General features: G+C 40.6%; 1 protein-coding gene across 2 annotated transcripts in view; it reads right to left on the bottom strand.

The window, feature by feature from the left end:
- SEC23IP (SEC23 interacting protein) overlaps nucleotides 1-11404 on the bottom strand; it is a 68339-nt gene that overhangs the window by 39531 nt on the left and 17404 nt on the right. The window contains exons 2-8 of one of the 2 annotated variants that reach the window (XM_019502919.1): nucleotides 8991-9529; nucleotides 7874-8090; nucleotides 6123-6316; nucleotides 5241-5330; nucleotides 3536-3656; nucleotides 2119-2208; nucleotides 1449-1590 (exon numbers count right to left, since the gene is read on the bottom strand). In XM_019502919.1, coding sequence (XP_019358464.1) covers nucleotides 1449-1590; nucleotides 2119-2208; nucleotides 3536-3656; nucleotides 5241-5330; nucleotides 6123-6316; nucleotides 7874-8090; nucleotides 8991-9529 — 1393 coding nt within the window. Of the gene's footprint in view, nucleotides 1-1448; nucleotides 1591-2118; nucleotides 2209-3535; nucleotides 3657-5240; nucleotides 5331-6122; nucleotides 6317-7873; nucleotides 8091-8990; nucleotides 9530-11404 lie in introns of those variants that run through there. The other variant, XM_019502917.1, reaches the window with a different exon arrangement.

The raw sequence follows: 11404 nt of genomic DNA, 5'->3' as shown, positions 1-11404 counted from the left end.
GAGATGCTACTACACTGGAGTCCTGTCCTTTTCCTATAACAGGGACAGGGTGGAATGGGAGAAACAACATATAACAATAGGAAGGGAAGGAACCACAACTCTTTGACAACCAGCAATGGATAAGAAGGGGAAAGAACACAGCAAAGAGGTAGGGACAGACAAGAAGATAGGATCTGAGAAACTACAAAAGAAACAGCTAACATGAAAAAATATTTGAAGAGATGATGCACACTAGTCCCCTTTAATTGCATTCAGCTGTAGAAAGGGTACGTACTGAACTGTAAAAATACTTCCAGTAGTTTTTAGGATTATTACATGAGACACTGTTTCCCTTTTCAGCGTTATACGAGAGCAGAGGTGGGTAAAATGTGGCCCGCAGGCTGGATGTGGCCCGCCAGGCCATTCTATCCAGCTCGCTGGACCCCTAAAAAATTTAGAAAATGAATATCTCCCTGCCCCTGGCTGCCTGTCATGCAGCCCTCAATGGCTTGCCAAAACTCAGTAAGCGGCCCTCCACCCAATATAATTGCCCGCCCCGTACTAGAGCCTAGTGCCAGTATGCTGCTTCAGTAAAGTTAAGATAACCATAGCTGACTCCATACAGGCTAGAAGGGGATACTGTTTCTAAAGTTGTGCCTGGATCAAAGGAGGCCTAAAAACCTCCAAGGTAGTTTGGGTAAGCCAAAAATGCTGACAGGCTGTGAAGACACACAGAGATCACAAACAGGCTGTAACCCAGGTCTTATTCTAGAACAAGGTTAGAGAGTTTTGACCATTGTGGTGTTAACTGAGTTTTGACCACTGCCTTTCTGGCTTTTACAAAAAATATTCTATCAAAGGGTGGCCTACTTAAGATAATGTGTGTTTCAATTAGATCTATGGAAGAAACTTTCAAAAACAAAAATTGTTAAAAGGAGATAAAACACTATTCTAGAGATCAGGCATGACAAAAAACAAGCAATTCTTCTTGTATTTAAGGAAAAGCACTTTGAACTAAGATACACAGACACACTAACTCGTACCATACTGTACACATATTCAAATAAAAGTACTGAAGAGAGAAATACAGTTTTAATGGAAAGTGAAAAATTAAGATTCATTTTTAAAAGAAACAATTTTAATATACTGTTTGTATATATCTTGAAGGAAAGAAACCCTGTTTGTGAAATTTTTAAATAATATTTAGCCTATAAAAAAAGCAGTAAAAAATACTGTATGTTCAACTTCACTCTGTTCTTCAATATTCAGATTCATAATCTGACTCTTTCTCACCTACTTTGGCAATTGGCCTTTTATAGTACATTACAAGACTATATATTTTTCTACTTTGCCTTTAAGGTGTGAGTGATTTTACCTTTCCCTATGTTTAACTCTACAAAGTAAGAATTAGGCAGTTTAATACGTAAAGGCACAGTTGCATATTACTAAATATTGTTTGGCATACAGACCTGTCTACACCTGTCGCATCCCCATGTAGAGCACTATGCCAGTGAACTGGGAGGAATTCAACTCTGCTCACTTTAAATTCCTCTACAGGCTTCTTAAAATGGGTCTGCAACAGCTTCAGAGACACTGTCCTGAAGTCATCAACTTAAGGAAGGGTGATGGGAAAAAGTAATGGAAATATGTTATTCAAATAACAAACATAACAAGTGATATCCAAAAATGTTTTTCAACTACATTGAACATTTAAATCCTCTTTGTCCATTTAAACATTAAAAAAACTACTTAAACAGGTAGAAGAAAAACGTCAGAAAATTGAAGTATCCCAGTCAAAATTGTATATGGCTTCTCCCAAAACAAACTTCATGGTCAAATATGCTCTTATAGGGTTTGCTTGGGATTTGTTTTTGTTTAGAATAAATACAAGCTTGCACATTTCAAGTTATACCTGAATTTATAGAAATCTGTGAGCTCAGTGTTGAGGAATTAATATCAACTAAAAACTCAATTTGTCAATAAACTTTTTTAAATAGTTAACACTGCAAAAATTCTCTTTATTGAGTCCTTTAAGGTGGTATAGAATGCTTTCATGTTATTTATGAAATATTATTTGAAGCTATTCATGAAAGAAGGCAACCCAAGATTAAAGAATTAAAAGTATGATGAGCAACTTACCACATTCAACAATGCTTCTAAATCTTAAGTCACACACAGGACCTATCCCATGAACCATAAACACCAAATGGTCAATCTGAGACATCTCTCCTATAGAAAGAGAAAATACCAGTACATTGATGCTGTTAATTTATCTCAAGGATGCAACTTATAATGTAGCAAGCATTTAGGGACTCAGAACTGGAATAAAATTAGGCCTGAAAGTTTTCTTTTATAAGGAAGAACAATCTCTCTCCAATATCATGGTTAAATCTATACTGTAGTTAAAGAAAAATTAACTCTCAAGTTTTTACCTCTATTAGTACAGGCCTACTTAATTTGCATTTTTCCAGAAACTAAGAAATTGGGTAGACTCCAAGAAATGCATGAAATCAAAAACAAAAAAACTTACTAAAAATAAAACGCTGGCTCTCCACTGAGAACCAGTGGTCCTCGTGGCCATTGCAGCCTAGTCTTGCAGCCCACCGGATAGAGGGGGAGGAGCATTGATGCAAATAGAAGCAGCCAAGAAGGCAGCTGCCCCCCTGTTGGCTGAGAGGGCTGCCCACTGTGGGGCCACCAGGGCTCCTGAACCAATCAGAAACAAGGGGCAGGTTCGCCACAAAAAGGAAGCAAAAAGTGGCTCCATGCACTGCAAATGGCCTGCAAAAAAACCTTTCATTTGCTGCAACTTAGGTAGAGCACTATCTATTAGCTGCTGTGGCATTAAATACAGTGGCATTAAATACCGATTTCATTCGTCACCTTTCTTTTTCACATACAAGTCAGAATATTAAGTTATAAAGCATACACACATCTCAGACAGCCTGCCCACAGAAGCACCATGCAAATTCAAGGCAACACACGCACACATGCGCACCCTGCCCCCTGCCCCATTTAGGCACCTCACACGGAGGAAACAGCTAGATCTTTGTAGTCCAGATACTCCAGAAAGACTGTAGTTTTAAGTGAAACAGTCTAACATTTCTTCAGTTTGCACTGAACTAACATTATCTAATTGTTCTATCAAACGGATTATATTAATTAGCAAAAAACTCAAAAGTATTAATGTTAACTTTTCAAAGTCATGAGACATAGTGACCAAAAAAGAATCCATACAGTTCCAGCTTTGGGAAACAGAATTAACTGTGAAACCAAAATATTTATTTGGCACGAAGAACAACAAATTGCCCTTATAAAGAAACTAGTGCTCTCCATGAGTACTCATGACAGTTCTACTAGTAAAACATGGCTAGAAGAGTGGTGTCCTGCAGCAAATACCATGCATGAAACAAATATGTTAATAAGACGACAATTGTTTTGCAAAGCTTTGATCAACCATATTTACAAACTACATGCAAGGGGGAGGGGGGAATGAAGAGATTCAGACAAATCAGCTGACCAAGACAGCCTGCAGGTCCTTCTGCTATTCACATACCATCAGGAATTTCATCATGATCATCATCAATGCCACGTTTTACCACCCTTGGTCTTGTCTGACCATCTTGTGTGGTCCCCCACTCATCTGGTATCAAGGAAGGTTGGAACTGAACTATTACCTGAAGCAAAATATAGTCAACTTTAAACAAAGAAAACTCATTTTCTAGCCTGTTTACCTGAAAATACTATACAGTTTAATGTGTCTCATCATTTACTGCATTTAAGTCTTATGACAGACACTAAAATATAGTCTGCCACAAACTCATACATAAGCATGGGAATAAGACCATTTACTGTGAGAGTGGCTAGATAGCCAAAATACAAGATGCAATTAATTCTTGGTTGTTTAGGGGGAGCAACTAGATGATCTGGAAAAAGATACTTTGGTTCCCTCTACTTGGGAGGTTGGCCTGCTTAACTGATTTGTGATCTTACTGGTGTCCCTGGGGGAGAATGATACCCAAAGCCCACATTCCTCAACCCTCATACCTAAGCAGATTGTCATAAAGTTGGTCTCTTGAAAGAAAAATAGCCCATCAGCTCTTCTGACCTCAGAGAGCCAACACTGTGATGCACTTTTTCACATGTGACAATCTGAAGTCAGTACAGAAACTTCAGTTATTGCAGAAAACAGCAACCTACCAACATATGAGTTTCCAGCGAGAAGTGCATTATATGTAAGCTGCACAAACTTTGCTTGGTCAGTGCAATTTAACTTACAGTTTTCAAGACACACAGCTTAAACTGATTCGAGCGTGGCCTGCCTAAAAGATTAATGGGATGAAATTTCACAGGCTATGTCAGAGCCATTCAACTTCTGAATGGCCAGAAGCACCCTGAGCTGCATAACTGGCATGGACCACCTGCACCCCACTGTTCCCATGCCCTTGTTCCCTATATACTGCATTGCATCGCCGCCTGCCCCACAGCAGGCCCTCCCACTGCACTCTGCCTGTATCTCCAAACCACAGAGGGTCCCGCAAGTCTTCCTAAATCCCCAGCCACTGGCTTCTGCAGCTGTCTTGCTCTGCCTCACCCCACGGCTTCAGCTGGAGTAGCAAAAGAAAAAGCTCCTGGATTGGGAACCTGGGACCACACCCACCAGCTGGATAGCCTTGGCCTATTATTATGCAGTATTTCAAAAGTAAACTAGGGAATTGTCAGAGGGTATTCACAGCAAAAGGCCTTTAACTTTAGAAATTGCTCCATATTCCCAATAGTCTGCAAGCCCTTACACTTATATCAGGCCTTTTATTATATCTGGTATATTGCTAGGGCAAGGAGAGCTTATTCATTTATAAGCTTTATTATTTGAACATACAGAAACAATGGATAGGTACATTTTTTAAAGTTCCTAGTGAGACTAAGGCTATGGACAAATGTAAGTTAGAAAGGGAAGTCACTGCCATCAACTGTTACAATGTAGCTACTAGACTGCATGCTCCTGTAGTGATGCATTTAAATCCCTGTGACAATAACCCTGAAAGCAACAGGGTTAAAGCTGCAGTGGCTTTTCTATTCTTGAACCATTAGTGCAACATGTAAACATTTGCACTGTAACAGTTATACAAGCATCACTAGATGCTTGTGTCAATAGCAATCTATACTCTAGGTTGACATTCAGGTTATGTTTGAATATACATACACACTCTCTCAACTACATTTTATCTTGAAAGGATCAAAAACAGAATAATTAACATTACCTTCGGATTGTGCATAATAATCGTTTCCCCATTAGGAAATTCAAGTCGCCGGTGCCATTGATTTGTAGTTAGCGCTTTTTTATATTCTGCCTGTGAGAGTACAGAGTTATGAAAAACTAGTGTGTCTTTTTAGACTAATATGTAACACGTCAGGTCAAAGTTATCCTATACAGACAACCCCCGCTTAATGCTGCTATAGCACTCATTCAAAATTGATATCTGCTTCCACTTAGCACTCAGTGAGTTTCATTATAACGCTCGCAGTCGACATCTTGGGTCGTCAAAAATTTTTGGTTTCACTTAACACTTGGTTTTTAGGAATCAATTAAGACTGCTAAGTGGGGGGTTGCCTCTACTAGGAAACAGCTTGCATAGCTTTATTCATAACAAAGAAAATGACCGGTATATACAGTACTACAGAGTGGCTCCAGTTATTACATGAGAAACTGAACAAGCATATTTTAAGCCAGATGTATGAAACACCCCAGGCCCCAGGTCAGATCTAGACTGTCCAGCCAACAGCAACTACAGCAGAGCTGTGTCGGTGTGGCAGCAAGAAGCTGAGGCCCTGCCACCAATGGGCCCCGGACCGCAATGGACACGGCCAGAATTCTGCAGCAGTCCACTCCCCGCAACTCAGCAGCCCGCTGGACTACTGGCAGGCTGCATGGAACAGTTCCGCAAGCTGAATCCAGCCAGCAGGCCATATGCTTGACACTCTTTTTTTAAGCCAATAGTACAAGGGGTCAAGGCAAATAAATCAAAAACACTCCATTCAATGCATTACAAGAATATCTGATGAAAAGTAGTCCATTAAAAAATCAGAACTGTACAAAATGGCCACATCAACCTTATTCAGGTTTATTTAAAAGTAATACTGACCTCTAGCTTCTCACTGAAGTCTTCCTCATATGGAACGAATCTGCTATCTTTGTCTCCTTTATAAAACCACGTACATCGTCTCACTTCCGAAGGCTCTTCTTCCCAATACACAGCTTTCCTCATTCTGTCATACAGGTATACATCATAGCGCCCCCCATCCGTGCTCAAAATAACACTCTCAGGATCTGGCTGGACTATAATACAAAATTCATGCTTTGTTACAACATGCTTTTGCATTAACCCATTAGGTGAGTAACCTAAGCTATGAAAGGTGTTCAAAACCTTAGTTGTGTACAGCTCCACACTTTTATTTGAAGAATGTATGTGTTTTCAGAGTGACAACTTGGAGGAATTTGCTTTTGCTGATGGAGACAGAACGCTACTCAAACACTTATCTTTGAAAAAAGATCCTTTTGACTACTGTTTCATGCCACTTTCCCCAGCAACTCCACTCTGTTCCATTATGAAATTCGTCATACTGAGAGCAAAATGAAAAAAACATCATGATGACCCATGTGGTCAGCTGCCTCAAAGACAGGGTTTCCAAACAGTGGCCCGACATCATACTGAAAAGAGTGGAGTCTCTAAGTGGCACAGCACCACAAGTGCCAAAGAAGAACCAAAATAGGAAAACTAATGCAGACCACAAAAGGAAAGAAGCAGACATGAGAAGAAACAATAAGAGAACCTGTCATTAGAAGAGCAGCAAGTTGGCAAGTTTTTGTAGCGTCTCATCCCTGAGTTTCCTACAAAATCTTTGTACTGCTGTACTTTGTATACAAACTAAACATTTTTGCATACAATTTTAAGATTCAGTTCCCTTACATACTACAGAATCAAAGTCCTGAAAATTTACTTTCAGTGCTGGATTGTATGGGGGAGGCTTAATTCCACTCACGCCAGTACTTAGCAGAACCATTCCACATGCACACAAACTCTCATGGTTAATAACTTCCATGATGTCACTAATAACCATTTTTGCAAGGACAAAGAATCAACTGAAATAGCAGCTTTCTAAATGATTTTTATTGCTTGCAGAACACTTTACTATAATTCCAGTTACAGATTTTTCCCATTAGATCTTCAAGAATAATTACATTACAAAACTTGACCAGTTTTTTACTTCCAGTACCTGATAAAACTGATTAGAAAAAAAACTAGCTATAAACAGGCATAACCACCAGCTGCTCTGAAAGAACAGCTATGTTTGCCGTGATCAACTCAACAAATTGACACTAGGCTTGCTCACAAGAATCAAGATGTGAGGCAAAACACAGGGCACATGATCCCAAACAGGTGCAGGTGTGGGCCTGTGTTATTGTGGGATGGTAAGATATATATTAGGTCTGTAAATCCTGACAGCGACAGTGCCAAGCAAACAACATTCTAGACCGGGCATTGGCAACTTGTAGCCTGTGGGCTTGCCAAGGAATAGTATCCAGCCTGCAAAGCTGGGATGTTGGTGGCAATGCAGCAGGGGGGTGAAGTGGCAATCCACTTCCAGGCTTAGCTTTGTTAATTCAGCCTGCTGCACCCAAAAAGTTCCTGATCTCTGTTCCAGACATTTAGATGAGCATGCCTCAGAATCAGTAAAGAGTGGTGCCAGCTTTCTAGTGGCAAAGCAGTACTCATTCTTACATCATTTCTTCTCCATCTTCACAGCACTTCAGCATCATTATTCACATTCAAGGGCAAGATTAGCAAAATAAACATATAGAAAATACAAATAGATGTCACGTTTCTAAACCTACCAGAGTTATAGACTTCCTCCAGCTTTACAGAATCTAGAACACTGAATGGCATCCATATCTGCTTGTTTTCCACTTCCCTGCAGTAAAACCAATGGGGCTGAACTGGTTCATACTGGTTCTGCAGCAAAACAGGTGGCGCCTGCACCAAGGGACCTGCAGGTCTCGAGTTTTGTAGAGGTTGGGAGGCTGATGGCAGTACCGACTGTGACTGAGGAAACTGAAAATATCTGTTTTAATACATACGTTTCAAATACCTCAATATTTCAAATAAAAGATGCTTAAATATACTGGATTACAGACAATATTCTCGCCTTTGTTTTCACAAGTTCCTCTCTTTCCAACATAGTACCCTATGGGTCTCCATGTGTTATATACAGGATTTGAATCTCTAAAAACCCTGTATCTTTTTGCAGGTTAACAAAAGGATATGAATTTTTCTTTTGACAGAAATATCTGAAACAGCTGAAGTTTGAAACTTATGGCCTAATTATTTTTCTTAGTTTGAAAAAAAATATTTTAAAATAATTTTGGCATTTGAAAATTCAGACTGAGCATGTGGTGCATTACTTACATGCAGCATATTAAGTAAAATATCTGTTACTCTATTAGCTGCTCTCTTGTAGACAGACAACACAGAACACATAGTGTAGCTAACGTCAGTATGTAGCACGTATTCCTTCAATTGAAAGAACATGCATGGTCTGTCTCCAACTCTACAAACTGACCTGGACAGGGAGACTTAAGGTATCCATTAACCCAACAATCCAGGAAATTAAGGGCCTGAGTCTGAGAAGCACCAGGTGCTACTCAGTACTCATTTCACAGGAGTTCTGGACCAAGAAGTTCAGGATTTTAAAAGGAAGCTGCCAAAATCATGTCACCTAGAAAATGTTGATGTAGGTGCTCACTTAACACATCAAGGAACTTTCCCAAAGCACTAAACCCAGATCTGTGATGAAGTTCAAAGGGGGCCCAAGATTTTCCTGCCCAGCTAAAGAATAAAATATGCAGAAATAAGAAGAGAAAATTAACAAGACTAGGCAAAAAAAAACAATTAGAATAACTTTTCCCCCTTCCCTTTATATTAATACCAATAAATAAAAGACCATTTGCATACCGGTGATAATGACCCTGGAGGTGTCTGATACATGTGGACAGGCGGTACAGATGGTGGTGGTTGAATTGACTGACTTGGCGTCTGCTGCAGCTGGGGTGGAGTTATGTAAGGGTTAGCTCTACTGCTCAAGGAGGTATGGCGATACGGGTTGTATCCTTGCTGTGATGTTCCATGGGGAGGAGCTGAAAAGCTTGCAGTTGGGGGGCAGCTCTGCTGAGAGGCCTGATGAGCACTGTTTCCCACTTGTGCGGTAGGTGGTGTATTATACAATGTTTGTGACTTAGGAACATGTGCTGGAAAAGCATTCTGCCCATCCTGTGACCCTGGCACGAGTGGCAGAGAAGCTGGAGGCTTGGAGAAAGTTGATGACCCAACTGGTGGTGCCCCAGTTGTTAAGGGCAGCTGCCCAATGCTTCCAAATGGATCCCCACTGCTAGGTACTTGGGAGAAATAGCTAAAAGTCTGTGGTGGGTTAGGACTTGCAGAAGTCTGACCCAAGAAGCTGTCCTCTTCACCAACATCTGCAGAATCATCTGCAATGAAATAGAAACAGCTCATTAAAATGGAGGTGTTCAAGGAATTTTAACCATTTGCCTTAGAAGCTGTGCTACAATAGAGGAAAATATGATTCTTAATCATTATAAATACACTATCAACTGAAATAGAAGGTGACGAGTCTCCAAAAACACTTGAATAAATTCTGGAGTCTATTTAGAAAAGCACATAGACATAGCAATGAAAGTGATGAGACCTAGAGTTTTACCCTCAAATCTGAACTCCTCACTTATGTATTTATCATGTCACCCTTTGGGGGCACTTTTACAATACAAAAAAATATGATAAAAAGTTTTAAAATATCTTTACACGGTCTTATTCCTTGCCCTTCCCTATGCTGTGCAAGAGAAGGACCATTTAAACTTAACACCACCTCTTCAGAAAATCTTGAACTCATATGGGATAAGTATTATAATCCGTGTGGAGGACTGACCTATTTAGTTGCACCTAACTACATCATACTTCTGCCAACAACTACAGCTAGCAAAAATGGTGTTCCTGCAGTCAGGTCCCAGATCTTTTATTGTTATGTATGCATTAGATTTTGTTGCACCTTGTGTAACTAACTGGTTGTTCCTCCAACCTCCTAGCTCTCCACACAATATTGATGGCGTTACCCTGAGTTCCTGTACTTTGCATACTCCATCTGTATTTTTCCACGAAGCATGAATACACATGGTTGGGCAGCAAAGTACTTGTGGATGCATAAACAAAGCAAACACACAATCCATTGTGAAAAGTTCTGATCCCTCTGTAATGAGCATTGTACACCAGGTTACACAGCTGTAACTGCACAGGAGTTGTAACTTAAATCTGGAGACTATGAACTCATCCCAGGTGTATAACTTTCTTCCAAGCAGTCCAGGAAATGGTTTTCTCCACCATTTATTTTTCTGCTTCAGAGTCACTAAAGTTTAATACAAATCCTAGAAAGAGGAAGTTTCTTCAACTGACAACTTTATAGATGTGAGGTTTTTTTGAAAATCCACACTCTCCTTGAAAACAATAATGTTCGTTTCATTGCCTACATGAAACCATTCCTTGAATGGCAGCACTCTCGCTGTTTACACATTTTCCTTAGTGAAAGCACATATCTGAAGTGACATCTCATACATCATAGCTTGCACCTAACACAAAAGTGAAAAATACAATCTCCCTGTGCCAGAGGTGTCAAAGATAGGGCCCACAGAGCCCTGTCATCTGGCTTGCAGTGCTGCCTGTGGGTCTCATGCATGTATGCAGGTGCACACCATATGCAGCACCTATGCCAAAATGACTCCTGTTCCAGATTCAGCAGATTCAGGGCTGCAGGCCGAAACTGGCCTGTGGACCAGCACCCAACCATACCCATCCAGTCCACAGGGCTCGAGGAATTAGACACCCCTGCCCTACACCATTACAAAAACACTGTGATTGTAAATAAGCAAGCAGGTGAGTGTTTCTTAATACAGAAGCCTGGTGTATCCGGCAAGGAACAAGAACAAACGGACACTTTTGGTAACTAAGCTGGTAGATTTGAGGAAGCTCTTTCTTCTGAGGTTGAAATCATACTCCATACACCCAGGGGAACAGGGGTAGTGCAGAGTTGGCTGGGGGGAAAGAAACAGGGAGCCTGGAGGTTGGACACAGAGTCCACTGGCATGACCTGGGAGGCTGCAATGTTCTAGGGATAGAGGACAGATATCAGAGCCCAAGCTGCTGTGGAAAGGTAGGTTGTCTCATCAGCAGAAGGAAGAGCAGTGGGACCTATCCCACTGATGAGACTCTATTACAGGCTCTTCTACCATGGACTGTATGTATTGGAAGCTCTGAGGGTCTATGATTTGTGGTGTCTTGCAAGTCCTAGGAAACATGAAGGT

The sequence above is a fragment of the Gavialis gangeticus genome, unplaced genomic scaffold (genome assembly GCF_001723915.1).
Source record: "Gavialis gangeticus isolate Ggan-Ray unplaced genomic scaffold, GavGan_comp1, whole genome shotgun sequence".
Taxonomy (NCBI): Eukaryota; Metazoa; Chordata; order Crocodylia; family Gavialidae; genus Gavialis; species Gavialis gangeticus.
The sequence above is the reverse complement of the archived record's forward strand: the minus strand, read 5'-3'. Positions and strand labels throughout refer to the sequence as shown.